Source organism: Oratosquilla oratoria, chromosome 1, assembly GCF_046742065.1.
Source record: "Oratosquilla oratoria isolate Oo_2021 chromosome 1, ASM4674206v1, whole genome shotgun sequence".
NCBI classification, from domain to species: Eukaryota; Metazoa; Arthropoda; class Malacostraca; order Stomatopoda; family Squillidae; genus Oratosquilla; species Oratosquilla oratoria.
Window position 1 is genome coordinate 106,836,416 of NC_134777.1, and position 25,471 is coordinate 106,861,886.

The window sequence follows — 25,471 nt, forward strand, 5'->3', positions numbered from 1 at the left end:
GTCACTACAATATATATATTATTGCAATAAATAACAATAATTTGTAATGATTGAGTGCTATTCCTAGTGACTTCTGGCAACTGTCTCTGTACCAGAGGTTATATATAGACCCCAGAATGGGTAGATGCCTCAGAAAGCGATAAACAGTAGACAAAAATTGAGTGATACGCTCCACTGCAAGCCACCATCAATCCTTTTGTCATTTGACAAGCTGTTATACTATTTTTGAGATGCCATGTCCTCGCAAGCAAACCAAACACCTTCAGGAAGCTAGGAAAAGGCAATAATTACAAAGTAAGCAAGCTATGACACCCTAAAATGCAGGTGGGGACCAGGAGCTAGAAGACAGAGGATTATATGACTGGACATCAACATATATGACTGAATATGAATAAATTTTATTCTACATATCATCAACATTCAAGCCTAAAAAGCTAAATAAGGAAATGCCATGATATCCCTTATTTATATTAGTATGTAGGGGTTCACAGTTAGTGAAAACTTTGACGGCCCGTATCTCAAAACCTAAGTTTTATACCTTCAAACTTCTACTCCTCCATAACTTCTTAATCAATTTCAATGAAAATTCACACATAATATGTCTAAATCTGCCTGATTGATGAAATAGAACGTTTTTTTTTAATATCTGAAAGGGTTAATTTTTACAAAAAAAAAATTCCCCCTATTTGAAGGGGGACGGGGTGTGAAAAGATATAAAAATTAAAATTCCACAAACTAATTACTTTAACTAAAATTTCTCTCTATTAGTTTGAAGGTCTGGATAAGGTCCTTCCACCATATTAATTTCATTCATGTAGAGCAATTATTATAGGAGGAGTAGTCATTTCAAAATTATCAATTTTTTTGAAAGGGAGATGGGGGGGCAAAACATGAAAGGGTTGCAGATTAGTTTTTTTGGGTTAGGAAAGATGTATATGGTGTCCTTAACTCCTGGCATAAATTTCTGTGCAATAATCCAATTAATAAAGATTTTCATCTTTTGATCAGCCGGTCCCCTTAAAACAATAGTTTCATCACTCAAGAAGAAAGCATACTTCATGCCACTAAGGATAAAGTTTGCACGATCAGATGGAAGAATCATTGAAATATTAGTCTTTTGAATATCACATGTAAGGTGTATTATGGAACTATAATGCAAAAAATAAGTGAGATAGAGGATTAACTAATTGTTGTCTCAATTGCCACAGAGAGGTAAACCCACAGACCTACAGTGGCTGGCAGCTGTTCTTGGGGCCTTTCACAGGCTCTGAAAAGAAACTTTGACTGTTGTATGTTCTCTTTCTATGTGACTGGCTAAAATTTGTTTGGGGTAGGGGAGCAGTTACTAATTCTCAGCCCTCCATGTGTGAAAAAGTGCCAGAAATACAGTTGATAGAGATCTTAGCCTCGGACCATAGACTGAGTGTTAGGACTTCACCTTATGATAGATGTGAGGGGGAAGATGGGTTTTGAAAATGGGCAGCTTCACTGTGAAGCAGTGGATATGATGGGAAAGTAACATTATAATCTCCAGAAAGAAATATAGTTTGTAGGTCAGATTTTTCTGCTAGGAAGCGTAGTGAGAAAGCATTAGAACCTGTGTTTTCCAGTTTCAACACAAAATAGGACTGGCCACAGCTCCAAACTGTCCTAGACACAACCATCACACCTTGCACTACATTGCCCTATGCTAACCATCATTAGACAGTAGAGCATAGTTTACTTTCTTTGGACGACTTGTAGGCCTGGTTGGAGAGCACTGCAGGTTACCTGAAGGCCACGGGCCTTTGACAAGAGAGACCTGGGGTGATAGATTGATTGATTGATTGATTAACTTTCATGTTTTGGGTCTTTGCAGTTGGAGGTGCTCCAGCTTCCCAGGTGTCGAAGAAAAAGATTCCCAAGGAAGGAAGGATGTCAGACCAAAGTGCCCTCAGCAGTAGTAAAAGTAGTAGGTATTTTTTTTGTTTTTTAACATGTACTTAGTGTTTGATGTTTATACATTAACTTTCCAACATTTAACATTCTTTACTTTTGAATATGCGTCATTATTTACAGGTTCAGAAGAAAGAGGAACACATGGGCACAGGAGAGAATTGCGTGTTGTCAGTCCCAATATCATTATTGAAATCATGATTCATCTTCTTTGCAATGCCATAGAAGAAAATCCTGTTAAGCGCCGTATTCTTTTTCAAGGTACAGTATGTATCTAACTATGTATAGTATGGCTAGAGTGCTTGATGTTTTTATTTTCAGATATTTTCACCCAGGGCAGTGGGCGTAATACAGAGATGACCTGTACAGTCAGGGCCTGCAAGAGAAATTTTGCAAGGTAGTACAATGCTCCTTTGGGGCCCCTAGGCAGACAAAGATTTTTCTCAAAAATTGATGATTTGATGGCCAGTAAATCTACAATAATTAATAATAGATACAAATAAAAAGAAGTAAGTGTTGTGTGATAAGTATAGTGATGCTTGTGTATTGTCCCTAGTTGTATTATACAGGTAGGGGAGCTATGCTTGAAGTGACCCATCTTTATATCTCACAGCATCTAGTTTGTTCTTAACCCCTTCACTCTGGGCCAAAATCTCGCAGGCAGCATTAGCTGCCAGATGTGCAATGTTGCGTCATAATACTTGCATTATAAAAAATAAATAAACCGCTGTATTGCTTGTTCTCTTTCACCCGTGAATTTTGATAACCATAGAAAATATGATGAAGCAAGTTTACAGAGTATGGGGGTCACACAGGTACAACTACAATAAATATAATCAAGACGCTGACATCGGCATCCTCGCGTACCCACTTGCTCCTCATGACGCCTATGTAGGCGTCATCGTATCAAAGGGAGTTTTGTATGGTGTTTGCACATGCTATTGTTTCATCCAGTTTGTTCCAGACACCCACCGCTCTGTATGGATTTTTTTTTTTTTTTTTTTCCCTCCAGATCTCTTCTATAATTATCCTTTTTGAGTTTCTTTTCATGTCCCCTTGTTTTTCTTTTATCCCACTTTAATAAGTCTTCTCTATCAAGGACTTCCATGACTTTCATGATTCTGTAAATGGCCAATAGATCTCCTCTTTCTCTTCTTTGTTCCAGGGTTCGTAGTTCCAGTTTAGACAATCTTTGTTCGTATGTCAATTATGAAATTGTTGGTGCCATCTTTGTCATTGCTCTTTGGATTCTTTCTAATATCCTTATATTCTTTTTTGTACTGGGTGTCCATAGTGTCGCAGCATACTCCAGTCTTTGTCTTGTCAGTGTGACTAATATACATATATATATATATATATATATATATATTACCATTACTTCAAGTAATTAAAAGCCACCTTTATTGATCTTAGTAAATTGTAGGTTTCTCCGACTATTTTGTTTATATGCTTGTCAGGGGACATGTCTGGTGATAATTACTCCTAGGTCCTTTTCAGAGCTTTCTTTACTTCCTTTACACAGATTTTATATTGTCCTGATATTCTTTTTTTACGTTTTCCAAACTATTATACTACATTTCTTGATGTTGAAGTTCATTTCCCTTTTTTGGCTCCATTCCCAGACTTTGTCCAGGTCTCTCTGTAGTGATTCATAGTCTTTTTCTGTACTTACTTTTAGTAGTTTTGCATTGTCTGCAAAGAAGTTCTTATAACATTCTACACCTTCATCCATGTCATATATAGCAAACATTATTGGAGCTAATACTGAATCTTGTGGGACTCCTCTCATCATTTCTTTCCAGGTCAAGTTTTTATCTCTAAGCACCTCTCGTATTTGTCCCATGCAAGTAATCTTCCATCCATTTCAATAATTTTCCTTGTACACCTGTTGTTTTGAGTTTTCTAGCTTTTTGTGTGGTACTTTATCAAACGCCTTTTGTAAATTCAGGAAAGAACAATCTGCTCATCTGTCCCTTTCTTGCATTGTATCTATTAACCTTGAGTAAAAACAAATCAAGGTTGTGGCACATGATCTTCCTTATCTAAAACTGAATTGTTTTGGATTCAATATATTGTTTTCTTCCAAATGTTTAGTCACTCTACGTTTGATGACTTTTTCACATACTTTAGCTATTATGCTTGTAAGAGAGACCAGTCTATACTTTGTTGTATGTGTATTTGAATGTGTAAGTCAGGCTGGTGATAATAGAAAGGGCTTGTTAATAAGGGGGTATGGATGTTCCATGGTTGCTGTGGGGCCCTTTTTAAGTCTTGGGCCCTGGAATAGAATACTGGCTACACCCCTGTCTCATAGGATCATGTGTATCATAAACTTTTTTCTACCACTTTGTTATATCCACTTTAATGGTATGCTAGTGTATATATTAATTGGTATTACATGTCTCTTTCAGCAATATGTCAGAACATCAAGAAAATTCACCCAAAATTCATGTGCCTGATCAGTGACCCCATACGACCATATGAAAGTCATCCTAACTTCTTGCAGATGTTTAAAAATATCATAGATTTGACACAGAATCAGATTTGTGTCGGTGACCTGCCTGCTACTTATCCAAGGTAAAATAAAAAATTTTCATGTGGAAGGAACTAGCAGAAAGAATGTGGAAGGACTACCAGAAAGAGTGTGGAAGGCAGAGGTGGATGGAGTGAACTTGAGGGGAAGACTGAGAATAGATGGATAGATGGAGTGAAGGGGGCTTTGAGTAAAAGGGGAATGCCTGTTGAGCAGGGAAGAGAGAAGACAAGAGATAGGTGTGGGTGCAGAATGATTGTGAATAGACTATAAATTGATGTAGCTTGAACGGATTTTTCCTCATCTTCTCTATTTTCACATGAAGGTATGAGGAATGAGGGTCACCATGTAAATGAAGCAGCAGGCTCTGCTGTGAATGTGCATTGCTTCTGACCCAGGTAGTGGGTGGGGGACAGGGATGACCCATCATCCACAAGGGGCTAAGATAACAGGGAAACAAGTGGGTGATGGATAGGTATGCATGTATGCATGCTTCGGGTGACTACCTCCAGTATAAGGGTGAATCATGGTAAATAGGTAGATGTGGAAGGGAAAACTAAGCTGAAAGGTGTCACTGCAACCTGCCTGCAGGAGGCAGCCTGCCATGTGGGAGAGGATGGAGAACCACTGATGGAAAGAACCCTAACACGGACATCACCCGGGTGCAAGGCATAGCCACACCTCCACAAGGAGGTGCATCCCAGAGAGCTGGGTATTGGGTCTTTCAATCAGGCCCAGAATCTCACTGTTTTTGGTCTCTCTCTGTCTATCAACTTAGCTTATTGTTTTATTTTTATTTTTCACATAAGGAGGTCAGTACTATGACACTTCTGCACTTCTTAACCAGAGACAAAACAACCTAGGCCAATACACATTTTACACATTCAAAACCCATAAATATTTCACATACTTCTATTATGTATGAATCCACTTTATGTGTACATGGTGACCCTCACATTATTGATTGGGCACTTCAATCCTTTGTTCATTAAAATAATTAATAAAAAAGAAATGCCCTAAGTCCATTCTCCATTTATTCAATTAGTTTTACTATAAATAAGTATCATCATCATAAAGAATCATCTCACAACTGGCAGCACATAGACATAACATCCATCTTCTATTATGTTGGAACTTTTTTGTTTCAAATTTATCTCTTACATAAAGATTAAGCCATTAATTATTCTTTTTAATACTTTTTGCTAACTATTCCTAGACAATTTAGGGTTACCCTCACCCTGTTTGAATTGAATCTATCTCAGCCCAACACTAATGTACAGCAGACCTTTTTAGCTTCTTTTTTTTCTATTACCAAACAATTTTATTCATCTGTAGGGGTACTGAAAGGGTTAACAAAAGGCAATGATCTTACAATCAGCCTTGAAGTGTCAATGAAATAAAAATGCCTTTGTTTTAGGAAGTAGTGATTAAAAATGGAAATGAATAGTTTGTCATAAAATTAAGATTTTTTTTTTTTTTCTTCTAATTCCAGTCTTAACTTCGACCTGGTTAGAGCTCATCAACGTATACATATCCCAGGAGTAGATGATAGATTTTCGAAAGAGTTTAAAATACACAGTATCCTTGGAAAGGGTGGCTTTGGTGTTGTCCTAAAAGCAGAACATATTATTGATACATCATCGTATGCTGTCAAGATCATAACACTCAGGTGAGTTTATAATCATACATGGTATGGAGAGTATGTTATAGTGGATGTAATGATGATTTTTTCCCAGTACTTTGTTGGATGTAGTAGTTTCAGAGGGATTAGCTTGTTAAGTGTAGTTGGGAAGGCTTATGGGAGGATCTTGATTGAGAGGATTAGGAGAGGAACAGAAGGAGTAATTGGTGAGGAACAGTGTGGATTTAGGACAGGTAGAGGTTGTGTAGATCAGATCTTTTGTGGTAAGACAGATATGTGAGAAAGCTATAGGAAAGGGGAAGGATGTTTTTTGGGCTTTTATGGATCTGGAAAAGGCTTATGATAGGGTAGACAGAAAGGCACTGTGGGAGGTTATGCAGATTTATGGGATAGGAGGAAAGCTTTTGGGAGCTGTCAAGAGTTTTTATGAGAGTAGTAGAGCTTGTGTCAGGATTGGAAATGGAGAGAGTGAGTGGTTTGAGGTAAAGGTGGGACCTCGTCAAGGATGCGTTATGTCGCCCTGGCTGTTCAACTTATACATGGATGGGGTGGTGCGAGAGGTGAATGCAAGGGTAGTGGGTCAGGGATTGGAGATGGTTAAAGAAAATGGAGAAAAGTGGGAGGTGAGCCAGCTGTTGTTTGTGGACGACACTGCGCTTGTGGCAGGATCGGAGGAGGGATTGAGGAAGCTGGTGGCAGAGTTTGGGAGAGTATGTGATAGAAGAAAGCTAAAGATAAATGTGGGTAAAAGTAAGGTGATGAGATGTACAAGGGGTGAAAGTGGCAGTAGACTGGAAGTGAGCATTAAGGGAGAGCGACTGGAGGAAGTGGATAGTTTTAGATACTTGGGTGCAAGTGTAGCAGGAAAAGGTGGAGTGAAGGTGGAGGTAGAATGTAGATTGAGAGAAGCGAGTAAATGCCTTGGTGGATTAAAGAGTGTAATGAGGAATAGACATTTGGGAATGGATGTGAAGAGGAGACTGTATGAAGGAGTGATTGTGCCAACAGCACTGTATGGGGCAGAAACGTGGAACATAAGAGAAGAAGAGAGAAGGAGTTTGAATGTGTTTGAGATGAGGTGTCTGAGAAGTATGGTGGGGGTTACTAGGCTAGATAGAGTGAGAAATGAGGAGGTGAGGAGGAGAACAGGGGTGAAAAAGGAGCTGGGAGATAGGGTTGATGAAAGAATATTAGGATGGTTTGGACACATGGAAAGAATGAGTGAAGAAAGACTAGTAAAAGAGGTATGGAAGGCAGATGTGGAGGGAGTGAACATGAGGGGACGTCCTAGGATGAGGTGGATGGATGGGGTGAAGGGGGGCTTTGGGGAAGAGGGTAATGTCTGTTGAGGAAGGAAGGGAGAGGACGGAAGACAGAGGTGAGTGGAGAATGGTTGTATATGGATGATGTTGTGATTGCATGAGGAGGAATGGGCGGGGGTGAGGTAGTATGTGTGAGCAAAATTTGACGCAGCCCGAAGGGATTTCTCCCCGTCCTCTCCTTATATGCAAGGGGGGACGGAGAGGGGGGGTCGCCGATTAAATGAAGCGGCCTTGCTGTGGATGTGCTGTGTCTTGCGACACTGCTTCTGACCCAGGGTGGTGGGCAAGGTGCAGGGATGACCCGTCATCCAGGAGGTGCTCAGATGAGAGGGAGGGGTGTGGAGTGTATTTAGGGATGAAATGGGTGGGAGTGTTTTTATGCCTTTCCCTTTTTGGCTACCTCCCTTGAAAGGGGGAAAAAGCCTTGGTATATGTATGTATGTACTTTGTTGTTACATGTTTTCATCTTATTCTGAAATATGTTTAATATCTTCAGGTATGGGAAACCATGTTGGTTTGAACCAGGGGTGAGTAATGTCATCATGGCTGTTTCACCTGTGTATGGATGGAGTGATGAGAGAGAGGTGAACATGGGATATAAGTAGGAGAGTTAGGCTGGAGAAAAATAGGCAAGAATGGATGTTGAATAGCCTAATATACATGAATGACACTGAAAACAGGATGGGTGTAAGAGAATGATGAGTGAATTGGGTTGGGTTTGTTGGAGAAGGATTTTCAATATTTTGTTGACAAAAACTAAGATGCTTTAACTGAGCCACCCTCCATAGAGGATTTAGGGAGAAATGTCAATGTAATAGTACTGGGAGACCTTAATGCTAGGGTAGGAAATGGTCCAATTGATGGAGTGGTTGGGAAATGTGGAGTTCCAGGAAAGAATCATAGTGGAGAGTTGGTGGTGTAAATGTGTCTAGAGAGTTGATGATAGCAAATACAGTGTTTCGGAAGAAAGTCAAGCATAAGTACTCATGGGAGAGGGTGGTGGATGGAAGGGTGGTAGATAGAGCGTTGATGGATTATGTAGTGGTAAATAGGAGTATGATAGGAAGAGTGAAGGATGTACATGTGCTAAGGGGAGAGGGTGGGGGAATATCAGATCATTTTTTGGTGGAAGGTAAGCTGAGAGTGGAGGATACATGGAGAAAGAGGAAAGGGACAAAAGGTAGGGAGGTGCTTAGAGTGAACTCTTTAAATGAAAAGGAAAAGGAGAAGGAGTACAAGAAGAAGCTGAAGGAGGAGTGGGAGGGAGTGAAGGATAGAGTAGAGCTAGGTGTGGAGGAGGAATGGGGATGGTTCAAGGAGGGAGTCACAAAGTGTGCAAGGATGGTGTGTGGAACAAGAAGGACAGGAGGAAATAGAAGGAAGGGTGGTGAATGGTGGGATGAGGAAACAAAGAAGGTTGTAGAGGAGAAGAAGCGAGCTTTCACAGATTGGTTACAAAATAGGACAAGGGAGTCATATGAGAGGTACAAAGAAAAGAAAAGAGAAGTAAAGCAAAAGGTAAAGGAGGCAAAGAGGAGAGCAGATTTGAAGTGGGGCAAGAGTATGACAGAAAATTTTGAAAGTAATAAAAAGATGTTTTGGGAAGAAAGTAAGAGTGGAAGAGGAGGCGAATCAAGTAGAGAAGAAAAGGTAAAAGGTGCAGATGGAGAGATGATAATGGAAGAGAAGGCAGTAAGGGGAAGATGGGCAGAATATTTTAGGGAGTTGCTAAATGTGAAGGAGGATAGGGAGGGAAATATAGTTGCAGTGGGAAATGCTAAGAAAATGAGAGTGATGAGTGAGGAAAATGGGGGAGAAATAAGGAAGGATGAAGTGAAGGCAGTTGTTAAGATGATGAGAGCAGGTAAGGTGCCTGGTCTGGATGGATGCCATGCAGAATGTCTAAAAAAATGAGGTACAGTGATGGTGGACTGGCTGGCGAGGTTATTTAATGTTTGCTGGAGAGAGGGTAGAGTGCCGGAGGACTGGAGGAGTGCCTGTATAGTTCCACTTTACAAGGGAAAAGGGGACAAGTGTGAAGGTAGTAGTTTCAGAGGGATTAGCTTGTTAAGTGTAGTTGGGAAGGCTTATGGGAGGATCTTGATTGAGAGGATTAGAAGAGGAACAGAGGGAGTAATTGGTGAGGAACAGTGTGGATTTAGGATGGGTAGAGGTAGTGTAGATCAGATCTCTGTGGTAAGACAAATATGTGAGAAAGCTATAGGAAAGGGGAAGGATGTTTTTTGGGCTTTTATGGATCTGGAAAAGGCTTACAATAGGGTAGACAGAAAGGCACTGTGGGAGGTTATGCAGATATATGGGATAGGAGGAAAGCTTTTGGGAGCTGTCAAGAGTTTTTATGAGAGTAGTAGAGCTTGTGTCAGGATTAGAAATGGAGAGAGTGAGTGGTTTGAGGTAAAGGTGGGACTTCGTCAAGGATGCGTTATGTCGCCCTGGCTGTTCAACTTATACATGGACGGGGTAGTGCAAGAGGTAAATGCAAGGGTAGTGGGTCAGGGATTGGAGATGGTTAAAGAAAATGGAGAAAAGTGGGAGGTGAGCCAGCTGTTGTTTGTGGATGACACTGCGCTTGTGGCAGGATCGGAGGAGGGATTGAGGAAGTTGGTGACAGAGTTTGGGAGAATGTGTGATAGAAGAAAGCTAAAGATAAATGTGGGTAAAATTAAGGTGATGAGATGTTCAAGGGGTGAAAGTGGCAGTAGACTAGAAGTGAGCATTAAGGGAGAGCGACTGGAGGAAGTGGATAGTTTTAGATACTTGGGTGCAAATGTGGCAGGAAAAGGTGGAGTGAAGGTGGAGGTAGAATGTAGATTGAGAGAAGCGAGTAAATGCCTTGGTGGATTGAAGAGTGTAGTGAGGAATAGACATTTGGGAATGGATGCTAAGAGGAGACTGTATGAAGGAGTGATTGTGCCAACAGCACTGTATGGGGCAGAAACATGGAACATAAGAGAAGGAGTTTGAATGTGTTTGAGATGAGGTGTCTGAGAAGTATGATGGGGGTTACTAGGCTAGATAGAGTGAGAAATGAGGAGGTGAGGAGGAGAACAGGGGTGGAAAGGGAGTTGGAAGATAGGGTTGGTGAAAGAGTATTAGGATGGTTTGGACACATGGAAAGAATGAGTGAAGAAAGACTAGTAAAAGAGGTATGGAAGGCAGATGTGGAGGGAGTGAACATGAGGGGACGTCCTAGGATGAGGTGGATGGATGGGGTGAAGGGGGCTTTGGGGAAGAGGGGAATGTCTGTTGAGGAAGGTCGGGAGCGGACAGAAGACAGGGATGAATGGAGAATGGTTGTATATGGATGATGTTGTGATGCATGAGGTGGAATGGGTGGGGGGATGGAGGGTGAGGTAGTATGTGTGAGCAAAATTTTGACGCAGCCCGAAGGGATTTCTCCCCGTCGTCTCCTTTTATGCATGGGGGGACGGAGAGGGGGAGTCGCCGATTTAATGAAGCGGCCTTGCTGTGAATGTGCTGTGTCTTGCGACACTGCTTCTGACCCAGGGCAGTGGACAAGGTGCAAGGATGACCCGTCATCCAGGAGGTGCTAGGATAAGAGGGAGGGTGGAGGGGTGTGGAGTGTATTCAGGGATGGAATGGGTGGGAATGATTTTATGCCTTTTCCTTTTTGGCTGCCTCCCTTGTAAGGGGGGGAAAAGCCTTGGTATATATATATATGTATGTATGTATGTATGTACCCTCCATACAAGGTAGAAGAGCCTTTTGGTTTGTGTGTATGTACCTAATTGTATTTACATGTGTATGTGTGTATATATATATATATATATATGTAAGTATGTATATATATATGTATATATTTTGTTGTTGTTGTTGTTGTCGTTCCCTAGACTGTCTGTCCGAGCAGTCCCGTCTCCCCAAGGAATGCCATAGCCGAAACTGGGTTTTCCCACAAATCTTTTATAGAGCGTATGTTGTGTTGTTTGCGTGCATGATTGTGTATAATGCAGTCTTCCATTATGTGTTGTATGGTATGTATATATTTTGTTGAAGGTGATGGCTAGTTGTGCACTTATATTTTCTTAAAGATACTTTCCTTACTAGGGACTTATTCTCCTTTGACAGGAGGTTTATGACTTTACTGTAAGTAGTCATTCTTGCTAGACTGCGATTTCGGATACAAGACCCCTCTTCAGTAGCTTGGGATATACTTTCTAGTAAGGATAAGTTTCCAGTGAATGGTATGGTTACGTTACAATTTATATGTTCGTGTTCTTACTATGCTCTTTACTGGGAGAGGTTTCTAGGTAACTTATATAGATATGTATATATTGAACATTTTTAGAAGTTCCGCCATGGGATACGAACCCTGACCCGTGCGTCGATAATCACGAGGTCAAGACGTTAGCAACCATGCTACATGGTGATGGTACAAAAGGACTGTACTAGTCCCCGACCACGCTTCACGTAACATTGGAAGATCTAATCTCAATTTCATCTAATCCCGTATTAGGCGAGCCCTCCGACAGTAAACCCACACTATACCAAACCTCATTATACTGAACTTCAGCTATATTGACCCTAGTGAGACCTACTGACCTGATCAACTGGCTTTGGTGTGGATGTGCTGTGTCTTACTGCATTGCTCCTGACTCAGGGTAATGGGCAAGATGCAGGGATGACCTATCATCCAGGAGGAGCCAAGATGAGAGGGAGATGGAGGTGGCATTTTGACTTTGGCTATCTCCCTTGTAGAGTGGAAAAAAAAACCTTGGTATATGTATGTGTACAGGGTGTTTGGGATAAATTTGATAATTTGTTTTTTTTTTTTATCTTCTGTCATTTCAAAAGCATTTGAAGGGTTTAATAGCAGTAAAGTGCAATGGATAGCTGATTCTGTGTACTATTGGTGGGTGTGAGAGCTAGAGAGCATGGACAACTGGAAAGCATTTGAATATTGGAAGAGAGTGACCTGCATCATCATGATTTGCACTGGATTAAAAATTTTGGAAATCTTAGCTCCAGCTCAGTGCTCCTTGAATACCATGAAGGCTGTGAGATGTGAGCTGGAGAATTGCGATGGTGATGTGGAAGCAGTGGCTAGCAGGAAGGATCATAGCAAGTGTTCAGACACTGTACACACAACGAAGTTCATTGAGAAGCTACATAAAAAGGTGCAGCAAGATCCAGGCAAGGCAGTGCAGACCTTGGTGATGCTCTGGTTCTTCTCAGACGTGAGGAAATTCTGCCAGGACCAGTTGCACAACATGCAGAACAACAGGTGGCTAGCCTACAGTCTGCACAAACTCGTGTGCTTTATGAAGACCAAGTTCCCTCAAACTTTATTTATTTACCTGGTATTATACAGGAAGGGGAGCTATGCTCATAGTGACCTGTCTTTGTATCTCACAACATCTAATTTGTTCTTAAATTCTTGTATGGTGTTTGCACACACTATTGTTTTGTCCAATTTGTTCCAGACATCCACCGCTCTGTGTGGAAACTTTTTTTCGGATCTCTTCAATAATTGTCCTTTTTTTAGTTTCTTTTCATTTCCCCGTGTTTTTCTTTTATCCCACTTTAATAAGTCTTCTCTATCAAGGACTTCCATGCCTTTCATAATTCTGTAAATGGCCTTTGGGTGTGTTTCCAGTGAAGGCCACATCATGCCACCCCACATCTTTGAAGAGGGACTCGGAATCACTTCAGATGACTATATTGAGTTGCTGTCCACTATTGTCAAGTGCTGGGTGGGGAGGGTGGCTGCAGAAAGACCATACATGTGGCAGCAGGACTCAGCTCTGTGTCACACCTCCGGGAAAACCTAGAAGTGGCTGTCTGAGACCTTCTACAACTTCACCAGTCCCAACATCTGGCCCCCAAACTTGCCTGATTGCAATCTTATGGACTATTGTATGGGGCACAGTTGAAAAAGACACCAACTGTACTGCCTGCAACACCAAGAATGAGCTGATTGCCAGGGTCAAACTGGTGTTCAGGTGTCTCTCGAAGGACACTGTGAAGGCTGCGTGCTGCAGGTTCAGGTCCTGCCTGGAAGCCGTGGTGGAGGCTCAGGGCAGCTTCTTTGAATGAGCTGTATTTGGCAAAAGATCCTTTGAATTTTGAGAATACATCAATTTTTTCATTTTGAGAATACATCAATTTTTGGCCAAGATGACATTTTTCTTTCCTTTCTGAGAAAGTCACATTTTTCCTGAACACCCTGTATATATATATATATATATATATATATATATAGATATATATATATATATATATATATAAAACAACTTACCACCTATCCTGCACAAAACCTCCACACAAAAACACAGACAGACACAGATCACTAAACAAGCCCTTCAAGACAGACCACCAAACTGGATACTCCAGCAACAACCCCCAGACATAAGCCCTAAAGAAAAAACTTCCCACACCTAATAAGAACCACACTGGGAAGCCTGCCCTCAGGACACCATCCAGTATTAAAATGGTACCAACACAGTATTGGCCTGGCCCCAGTTCCACAACACAGAGGACACAGAACACCTCATACAACAGTGCCCCACACTAACAATACTTAGAAAACAACAATCTTCCCTGAATGACTTATGGTTCCATCCTGAAAACTTCAATTCTTCTGCAAGAGAGAGTAGGGACAATGGGTTAATCAATAGTGAGCCACATTTGCTTTTTCATCCCATTTGTCTTGTTATTATTTGTAAAAATTCTTCCTTTTACACCGTTTTATACACCCTTAGCCATCCCCTGCTTTTGAATTAAGTATTTTGATTTGTATACTGGTGGCATAATTGGAAGCATTCTGGTCTTGCAGTGTCTTAGTTGTGGGTTTAAATCCCACACTTCTCTCTGATTCCCAGCAGTGATTGTCACCTGCCCAAACAGTCCAAATTCATTTGGCTTTGGCCACAGCTATGCAGCTCCTAGTGTGAGCTTTTCACCACCTTCTTATAAGGGAGATAGCCAGCCAAGGTATGCATCAACTCCCACCCATCCCATTCCTATCTGACACCCATTTTTCTCCTTCCTCTTAGCTCCTTGTGGATGAGAGTTCATCCCAGTCTCCTGACCACTGCTTAGGTCATGGGCAATGTAGCAAGACCACATCCATAGGAGGGCCAGCCACTTCATTTACATGGTGATCTTTCCTCCTCCCCATAAGCAGAAATAGAAATGAGAAAAAATCTCTTCAGGATGCATCACATTATTGCCCATTTTCCATTCATACATCTCTTTCCTTCTCCATATTCATGTATATACATATTGGGATTTTCCTTCCCCATGCCATAACTACATCACTTTGTTGGTAATGCTATGATAGAAAAATTTTAGTCCTATTTTTTATTATCATTTATTCATATATATATATATATATATATATATATATATATATATATATATGAGGGGATGGAGAGGGGGGTCACTGATTAAGTGAAGCAGCCTTGTAGTGGATGTGTTGTTTCTTGCTGCATTGTTTCTGATCCAGGGTAGTGGGCAGGATACAGGGATGATCTGTCATCCATAAGGGGCTATGATGAGAGTGAGGAAAGGGTAGTGGATGGGAGTGGGTACTTGCCTTTTTACTTGGCTACCTTCCTTATAAGGGGGGAAAAGCCCTTGGTATGTGGATAGATTTATTCATTGAGGAAGAGGGGAATGTCTGCTGAGTAAGGAAGGGAGAAGGCATGGGATATGGGTGATTGGAAGATCTTTGTGTATGGCTGATATTTTGATATACCCCAGAGGGATTTCTCCCCATCTTTTCTATTTCTACATGAGGGTATGGGGAGGGAATGTCACCATGTAAGTGAAGTGGCCCAGCTGTGGATGTTGACAGGAGACAGGAATGATCCTTCATCCATGAGGAACTATAAAAGGGAAATAAGGGTGATGGGTGGTAGTGGGTGTGTGCCTCTGATGTGGTTACCTTCCTGATAAGGTATTTATGTAGATAAATAGATTTTTTTTTTTTTTTCCCTCTCCTGATTTGGGAGCTTTTAACAAAATTGGCTTTATTTTCAGGTCACATAAAGAGACTGACTTCAGCCGTGTTATACGGGAGGTGCAGACCTTATCCAAATTGCAGCATGAAGGGATTGTCAAGTACAACACAACTTGGATACAGTCATACAGTTTTCATGATTTACCAAACTGGACAAGTTCAGATGGCACTGATGAAGAGTCTGATGATACTTCATCATCATTAGCGTCATCACTTGGAAGTTTGGCAGCACCACCTTCCAGAAATCACTCATCTTTGCCATCAAGCATATTTCCAGTAATAACAGAAATTAAAGGGTATGTGTTCTGAATTTGTTCTTGAGATATTGAGGATGAAATAACATTTGTGTTAAAGCTTCCCCCCCCACCAGACCACAGTACCTTTGATATAAAAAGTAACATAAGGATATAATGAAATAAATTACAACATTACTTCGTATTGAAATACATAATACCACAAAGACAACAAACATACACAAAAAAGTAACACCCACATTTATGGTCAACAATATGCAATTGAAAGCAGGAGTGCATGTGGGACAAAATGTAACAAGCTACTAAGGAATAGAAATTAAGTGAGCAAAAGTAACACCACTTATTGCCGTCCTTGAATTATTTAAGATTATAGGATATCACAGGGACTACCCATATTCAAGAAATCATCAACCTGACTTCCCTATGTAGTTGTTGGCTGGCTACACAAGTGGGTGAGCAGGGAAAGATGTAGCCTCTTCAGGCTTTCTTGGTTTATTTAGCAAGATATTTACATCTTGGGATATAATCTCCCAAAGGGAGAATTTCTCCCATACTAAGTTTAAGGGAGAGTGTCTCCCCAAGTCTCCTCTGTCTCTGTGGTGATGCAGTCACTGTTTATATTGTGAATTACTGCAGTCTTGCATATTTGGTGTAGGTTGTCAGATACATCTTATGCTTGGCCTTTGTATAATAATTTATGTGTTAGTTGCATTGTAATGGATGTATTTATTAGTGGATGTGCCTTGACATGATGTATGTATTGTATTTACATATCTGGAGCTTGGTAGGTATAAGGGAGTGGTTAATCATCTGTCTGGTGACACTGTACTTGTGTCGGTAACTTCCAGTGGTGCTGTTGTGATGTGTTCCATTATCTGAGTTAGATGTTTGTGATTAGGAAGTGTGGAGGTCTGCAAGATTGGGTAGGGATTGCCAAGGGCAGTGCCTTCATGTATCTTCTTGTATGCATGTGGATCACATATCAGGCATGTGGTATATATAATGGTTAGAAAGAATACATGCCTCCCTGACCTCTTTGAGGTACATCCTTGTACCTCAGGTTAAGGTTGAGACAATGGGGATTGGCATACAATTGCAAAGGAGATATGATAATGTGTCATGATGCTAGTGGGAGACACTGACTTGTAAAATTTATTATTGGCTTGAATGAGTACTAGTAAAGGGAGGGAGTTTGCATATATTATCATACCTTAGAATGTATTCAGTAAGCTATGCTAAAATGTGGTGGTAACCCGCTACCTCCCAACACCTCTGAAGAGGAGAATGCCTGCCCACAACTACCCACACCTACCAGTGTGTAGCAACCAAAAGGAATATTGGTGTACAATGGTGGTGGCAGCCCACTACCCCTTGAAGCCATCCGAAGAGAGACTGCTTGCACCACCAAACCAAACAGCTACACCTATGGAGGTGCACAGCACTCCATCTTTGAACTTGGCTCAAGATATCTCTGTTGACTTTGTTTCTCATTCACTTTGTAACCTGTGTCAACTTTGTCCCTCATCTACTTTGTAACGAGAGCTGACAATTGGCAATTCCTCTCCTTCTAACATTCAGTGACATAGAAACTAATACAACACAAATGATAATCAGTTTCTTCCCATAGAGATCTATGGGAGTGACCTAGAACTATTGTGGTGACTAAAGTAGGACTGTAGGATTCAAGTCAGTGACACTCAAGAGAATGTTACTTTTTTCTCCTATGGATTGTTGTAATAAGTTGTGTTGGTTGTAAGGTTGTGAGAGCTTTGGTACAGAACTGTTTCTATCATAGTGCTGTGTTACTCAAAAAATATATATATTTTCTTAAAGTCCCTAACAAAAATTGTTAAGAAAACTGGAAACCATAGGAGGGATACAAGGTAAACTATTGAAATGGATGGAGGACTTTTTGCATGGAAGAAAAATGAGGGTAGTGCTCAGAGTTCTACTTGGGAAGAGGTAATTAGTGGAGTTCCACAAGGATCAGTGCTGGCTCCAATAATGTTTGCCACTATGTGAATGACATGGATGAGGGGGATGGAAAGTTACATGAGCTTCTTTGCAGATGATGCAAAATTGTTAACCACTTCACTCCGGGCCAAAATCTTGCGGGCAGCATTAGCTACCAGATGTACGATGTTGTGTCATAATACTCGCATCATAAAAAATAGTCACCGCTTATATTGATCGTTCTCTCTTTCACCCGTGAATTTTGATAACCATAGAAAATGTGATGAAGCCAGTTTAGAGAGTATGTCAGTTACGCAGGGACAACTACAATAAATATAATCAAGATGCCGATATGGCAGCCTCGCGTATCCACTTGCTCCCCATGCCGCCTACGTAGGCGGCACCGTATGGAAGGGGTTAAAGAAAGTACTGAAATGGACTGTGATTCATTATAGAGAGATCTGAACAGGGTTTGGGGATGGAGTCAGAAGTGAGAAGTGGAATTCAACATTAAAAATGTAGCATAATGGAGTTTGGAAAAAGTAATAAAAAAAAATATATCAGGACAATATAAAACTGGTGAAAAAGAAGTAAACATATAAACAAAATTGTAATCAAAACCTACAACTTGCTAAGCTCAATAAAAGTGGCTTTTACCTACTTGGATGAAGAAATGGTAAAGAAAATAATAGTCACATTGATAAGGCCTAAATTGGAGTATGCAGCGACACTATGGTCACCCAGTACAAAAAAGAATATAAAAAAGATTGAGAGAATCCAGAGAGTAGCTATGAAGATGACCCCAGAACTAACAAAACTCTCATATGAAGAAAGATTATTAAAACTGGAGTTGCCGACTCTGGAACAAAGAAAAGAAATAGGTGACTTTACAAAGGATTACAAAGGTAGAGCATGCCGGCAGGAGACCTTTTGGTCCATAACTAAGTCGGATGCAAAAAAAAAAATAATAATAATAATAAATAAAAAAAAATATATAATAATGATAAAAAAAAAAGTTATAATAATATAATTGATAATAAATAAAAATGAATACATAGGTATATAGGCAATTCACTCAAAGAATCGCAGTCGATCCTGCGTTTTCCATTGGCGACCCTGCTCATCCTGTTTCTGGTCTGATTTAGATCAATATCAAGAGGAATTCTTCTACTAGTATATAGAATTGGTGCCTTCATGATGAAGCAGCACAAAGCACATACCCCAGCCTCTGTTTTAGACGGATTTGGTGGAAAAGCATATATATATCTATATAAAACCCTTTATACATAAGGAGCAAGATGAAAGGGAAATAGGTTACAGTTGGGAGCAGGATGGTTTGGGATGGGTGCATGCCTTGACTGGTTGGCATCCTTATAAGGGGGAAGAAGCCATCCTCTCCCCATGTACATCTCGTCATCTTACTTTTATCCACATTTACTCTCAACTTTCTCTTAGCACATACCATCCCAAACTTCACTAACTGCCTTAATTCCTCCTCTGACCCTGCCACAGGTACAGTGTCATCTACAAACAACTGGGTCACCACCCACTGCTCTCCACTATCTCTTACCATCTCTAATATCTTGCCCATTACCTTCACATTTACTTCCTGTACCACCCCATCCATGTACACATTGAACAGCCATGGCGACATGACAGCCCCACCTTTACCTCAAACCATTCACTCTTCCCATTTCCAAGCTCTACTACTCTTGTAAAAACTCTTGACTGCCCTTAAGGGGAGGCTCTGGCTAAAAATGGCTATTTTTGATCGTGGGTACGAAATTTAGTTAAGCATCACAAATGCTTGTTCAGTTATCAAGGTCTGCCAGACGTATGATTTGAAGTGAAAACCTAAATGGCAAATACCATAAAAATGCACTTTTGTGGCGGGAGGTAGGGGATGGCAGGCTGCATCAAATATGGCAACAACCACGTTTGTCAACATGTTTGCCATTTTATTGCTTTTATTGTCTTTTTCATACCCTCACTGACTAGTGCTTTGCAGTTTGATCTTTTTCCTATCTAAAGCAGCATTTCACGGCTATCATAAGTCCATATTTGATTAGAAAAAGTTGTTTACAAAAGCTTTGATATTGTGCTGTCTACATTTGTTTACATTTATCGTCGAGTTGACGTGTGTAATTTACGTTTTATTTCCATTTTATTGTGTTACCATTATAGTTATGGGTCTTAATAAATTGAAAAAGCATATGAAACGTATGCGTTGTATAAGGAAAGAAAACCGAGAGAGATTGTTACAAGTGCGTGTAGACACGCCCACCACATCAGCTGATTTTGTCATCCGAAGCATCAGGTTCTGTTCCATCAACTTCTGTTCCATCAACTTCTACACCTTTCAAGAGGACAGGAAAAGCACAAATACGTAAAGAAACACTCGCCAATAAAAGTGATGAAAAAGAAGAGGAGGAGGAGAGAGAGAAAGAGGAAGAGAGGATGAAACCATACATTTTGCAGCTACCAAAAGCAAGTAGTGATGGGGAAGGATGCAACAATTGTTCCCAAAAAAAGTCACCTAAACATAAAACTTGATGATGATGCAATCAAGAAAGTGAAAGCAGTGTATCATTCTCCTGTTCGAGACGAAGATTTGCAGAAGTTGCTTCAGGGTTATACTCTAAATGCTAATGAAAGCTTCCATACAAAAATCTGGGCTAGGGCCAGCAAAGGGAAGCTGTTGGGACTGTCAAAGCTGCATTTTATTGCAAGAAGTGCAATTCTAAGCCATAGCTTTGGCTACCAGGAAGGCTCTATATTGAAAGAACTCAAGCTCGGGTCACAGGCACTTGACAGAAGCCTAAGCAAGATGGAGAAAAGAAGGCTATTATCCTCAGAAAGAGGACCCAGTAAGAAGAGCAAGAAGATGAGAGCAACAATAGACAAAAGAGACTACTCTGCAGGAGGGTTCTAAGAAAAACTAGGCAACAGTGAGGAATGTGGGCAGTTCCGATACCCTCTGAAGTAATACTCTTCCCGGGTGGGTAGGCGGGGACCAAGTGCCTTTCTTGAACCCTAGAGCCAAAATATGAGAGATCCAGTCTTTTCTATACAAAGATAAGTAAGACAATAGTCGTAATAGAGTATTCAGCATAGCATTAATTGGTTTTGAGAAAAAAATCAGTGTAAAATTTCTTTCAGAATCTTTAATTGGACGTATCTCAAAACTACCTTTTTTTTTTTTTATTATAGTGCCACAACTTCTTTATTTACTGATCAAATTCCATGAAATTTATGGTGCAATAACTATGGATATCTCTGATGATAAATAAAGAGCCAAATTTTTGAAATATTGATTTTATTTATTTATTTTTTCTATTTTTTTACGTGAAAAATGATATAGAAAAAAATACATGAAAGTAGATGACCCAAAAAAAAATAATAATAATAAAAAAAAATGGCTGTTTACAATTGTTAATCTACACAAGAAGTAATAGTAGCATAAATTTCAAATCAATATCTTGATAATTATAACCATGTTCAGCCTTAGAAAATGCATAGTTTTGACGTACAAAACATGCCTAAGGGCGGCGCCCTTAGGGAAATTAAGGTAAATTTCAGGGTCAAAATACTTCATTTACTTTGTTTATAATCGTGTAATTTTTGGGCAACCCTGAAGACAAAATAAAATTCCTCCTCCCTATGACCGCCGGAGCCTCCCCTTAACAGCTTTTCCCTAATCCCATATATCTGCAAATTCTCCCACAGTGCCTCCCACAGTATCATTACAAATGATGATGGTGATGATGATTATTTGGTTTAACATCATGAACTATACTATATAATAATCTAGATACTGTATGGTGTATTCTTATATCTTGATTAATTCTATTCACAGAGAGAACAACATGAGCTCTGAAGATATTGTTTTTGAAGACAGTAATCCTTCATGTGAAGTGAGAAGGCAAATGAAGCCCATTGAATTAAAAGACAGTGATAAAGAATCTTTGAATCCAAAGCATGGGCAAAGATCTGTACGACAGAATTGCATGGAAGTCGTCCAAAAAAGCCACAACACTGTAACTAATAGGATTATAACTACAAACATGTGTCTGTTTATTCAAATGGAGCTCTGTGGGGATTCTCTTGATAAGTGGATACGAAATAGAATTGAAACGCATGATAATGAAATATTTTTTTCTGGAATAGATTTGGAAAAAAATAAAACTATTCTCCTTGAATTATTTGAAGCTATTCGATACATGCATTCGAAGAATGTAATCCACAGGGATCTGAAGGTAAGTTATTTTCCCCTCTGGATTTTGCAGAAATTTTGTTAAAAGCTCAAGTCACATTATCAAAAAATTCATCAGGACTACATTTGTCATTGGCTGGTAATTCTGTCCAGATCTTTAAAAACTTAGGTCTTTCCAAAGTAATATGCCCAACCAAATTCTAATCTAAGTAGATATGTAAGTAAAATGTGCCTTCCAAAGTAATATGCCCAACCAAATTCTAATCTAAGTAGATATGTAAGTAAAATGTCACAATAGTTCTCTTTACATATATATACTTTTTTACATTTGTGGCATAAATTATTCCAAATCATTACATAAACTGTCTGGGGTATTAGCTGCATGTTATTGTGGGGTTAAAAGCTGCTGAGTAGCATGCAGCTGATACTTTAGGGTTTATATGGGGCACCCCTATGGACCAAAGCTACACATCATTTTGTCTGTGGTAGAGGAAATCTATCACAGAGAAATGATGATACTTTATTATACTGCAACTGTCCCTCCATTATGCTGTCCTCCCCACTCTTGTTACTGTCCTGTACCATTTTGCTGAACCCTGTGGTGGGGAATAAGAATACTGCCACCAAGTAGTTCCACTTCAGTCATATGAGGCAACAAAATTGGGATGGGGATAGGTCTAGGCATCCTTCTCCCTGTAGCCCCAAAGGGGACATTGCTAAAAAAAGAAGTAAAGACAAAAAAGGGTCTGGGAAAAGTTTTCCAACCAGTACCCTAAAGTTTGGGTTTTTTAATGTTTGTGGATGTGGTACAAATGAGAAAAAAAGAGAAGAGATAGGCAGTATGTTTGTGAGAAAAAAAATGGATGCATTGGCTTTGAGTGAAACTAAGCTGAAAGGGAGGGGCGAGTTTGAGTTTGGGAGTGTAGTTGGGAGGATCTCAGGAGTGAAGAGGGGACAAGGGAGAGAAAGGGTGGCCATACTAGTAAGTGAAGAGATAGGTAAGCATGTAGTGGAGTGGAAAGAGGTTTCTTCAAGATTAATTTGGATGAAGGTGAAATTGGGAAAGGAGGTGTGGGTTTTTGTAAATGCATATGGGCCTGGTAGTGAGAAGAGTGTAGAGGAAAGGGAGACTCTATGGATAGATTTAAATGAGTGCATAGAGGGATTAGGGAGAAATGTCACTGTAGTGGTATTGGGAGACCTTAATGCTAAGGTAGGAAATGAACCAATAGAGTGGTTCTTAAGTGTGGAGTTCCAGGAAAAAATCATAATGGAGAGTTTATGCCAGCAAATACAGAGTTTAGGAAGAAAGTCAAGCATAAGTACATATGGGAGAGGGTGGATGGAAGGGTGGTAGATAGAGCATTAATGGACTATATAGTGGTAACCAGGAGTATAGTAAGAAGAGTTTAGGATGTACATGTTCTAAAGGGAGAGAGTGGGGGAATATCAGATAATTTTTTGGTGGAAGGTAAGTTGAGAGTGGAGGATATATGAAGGAAAAGGACAGAAGGTAGGGAGGTGCTTAAAGTGAACTGCTTAACTGAAAAAAAAGAAGTACAAGAAGCTGAGGAGTGGGAGTGAAGGATAGAGTAGAACTAGGAGTGAAGGAGGAATGGGGATGGTTCAAGGAGGGAGTCACAAGGTGTGCAAAGATGGTGTGTGGAACAAGGAAGACAGGAGGAAATAGAAGGAAGGGTAGTGAGTGGTGGGATGATGAAGCGAAGAAGGTTGCAGAAGAGAAGAAGCAAGCTTTCACAGATTGGTTACAAAATAGGACAATACAATCATATGAGAGGTACAAAGAAAAAAAAAGAGAAGTAAAGCATAAGATAAAGGAGGCAAAGAGGAGAGCGGATGTGAAATGGGGTAAGAGTATGACAGAAAATTTTGAAAGTAATAAAATGATGTTTTGAAAAGAAATTAAGAGAGGAAGAGGAGGCAAAGCAAGTAGAGAAAAAAAAGGTAAAAGGTGCGGATGGAGAGATGATAATGGAAGAGAAGGCAGTAAGAGGAAGATGGGCTGAGTATTTTAGGGAGTGGCTAAATGTGAAGGAGGATATGGAGGGAAAGGTGATTGCAGTGGGAAGCATTAAGAAAAAGACAGTGATACATACACATACCAAAGGATTTTTCCCCTTTATAAGGTAGGTAGCCAAAGAGCAAAGGCATAAAAACCACTCCCACCCATTCCACCCCTATCATACTCCACTCCCCTCTACCCTCTTATCATGGCACTTCCTGGATGACAGGTCATCCCAGCATCTCTCCCATTGCCCTGGTTCATTAAATCCGGGACTTCCCCTCTCCATCCCCTCTTGCAGAAAAGGAGAAGACTGGGAGAAATACCTTCAGGCTTTGTCAAATTATTTCTCACACATACTCCTTCACCCCCCATCCCCCACCCATTCCACCTCATGCATCACAGCATCATCCATATACAACCATTCTCCAAAAAGACAGTGATGAGTGAGGAAAATGGAGGAGAAATAAGGAAAGATGAGGTGAAGGTAGTCATTAAGATGATGAGAGCATGTAAGGCACCTGGGTTGGATGGGTGTCATGCAGAATGTTTAAAAAAAAGTAGGCACAGTGATGATGGACTGACTGGTGAGGTTTGTTTAAGAGAGGGTAGAGTGCCTGTATAGTTCCACTTTACAAAGGAAAAGGGGACAAATGTGAGTAGTAGTTTCAGAGGGATCAGTTTGTTAAGTGTATGTGGGAAGGCTTATGGGAGGGTCTTGATTGAGGGGATTAGGAGAGGAATAGAGGGAGTAATTGGTGAGGAACAGTGTGGGTTTAGGACAGATAGGGGTTGCATGGATCAGATTTTTGTGTTAAGACAGGTGAGAAAAATTTAGGAAAGGCTAAGGATGTTTTTTTGGGTCTTTTATGGATCTGGAAAAGGCTTATGACAGGGTAGACAGGAAGGCACTATGGGAGGTATTGCAGATATATGGGATAAGAGAAAAGCTTTTAAGAGTAGTCAAGAGTTTTTATGAGAGTAGTAGAGCTTGTGTTAGAATCAGAAATGGGGAGAGGGAGTGGTTTGAGGTAAAGGTGAGACTTTATCAGGGATGTGTTATGTTGCCTTAGCTGTTCAGTTTATACATGGATGGGTGGTGCAAGAGGTAAATGCAAGGGTAGTGGGTCAAGGATTGGAGATGGTTAAAGAAAATGGAGATAAGTCAGTTGTTGTTTGCTGATGACACTGCGCTTGTAGCAGGATCAGAGGAGAGATTGAGGAAGTTAGTGACAGAGTTTGGGAGGGTGTATGAAAGAAGGAAATTGAAGATAAATGTGGGTGATAAATGTACAGGGGGAGAAAGTGGCAGCAGACTGGAATTGAGTATTAAGGGAGAGAGACTGGAGGAAGTGGATAGTTTTAGAGACTGGGGTATGAATGTGGCGGGAAAGGGAGGAGTGGAGGTAGAATATAGATTGAGACAACCAAGTAAATGCCTTTGGGGATTAAAAAGTGTAATGAGAAATAAACATTTGGGAATGGATGCTAAGAGAAGATTGTACAAAGGAGTGATTGTACTGACAGCACTGTCTGGGGCAGAAACATGGAACATAAGAGAGGAGGAGTTTGAATGTGTTTGAGATGAGGTGTC

At 40.3% G+C, this 25,471-nt stretch overlaps 1 protein-coding gene across 5 annotated transcripts in view; it reads left to right on the forward strand.

Annotated features, from left to right (window-relative positions):
* The window catches only part of LOC143024689 (eukaryotic translation initiation factor 2-alpha kinase 1-like), a 53,767-nt gene that overhangs the window by 22,649 nt on the left and 5,647 nt on the right, over positions 1-25,471 (forward strand). For all 5 annotated transcript variants that reach the window (XM_076183694.1, XM_076183713.1, XM_076183703.1 and 2 more), the window contains 6 exons: positions 1,859-1,951; positions 2,059-2,196; positions 4,347-4,512; positions 5,961-6,137; positions 15,455-15,730; positions 21,498-21,897. In XM_076183694.1, coding sequence (XP_076039809.1) covers positions 1,859-1,951; positions 2,059-2,196; positions 4,347-4,512; positions 5,961-6,137; positions 15,455-15,730; positions 21,498-21,897 — 1,250 coding nt within the window. The remainder of the gene's footprint in view (positions 1-1,858; positions 1,952-2,058; positions 2,197-4,346; positions 4,513-5,960; positions 6,138-15,454; positions 15,731-21,497; positions 21,898-25,471) is intronic.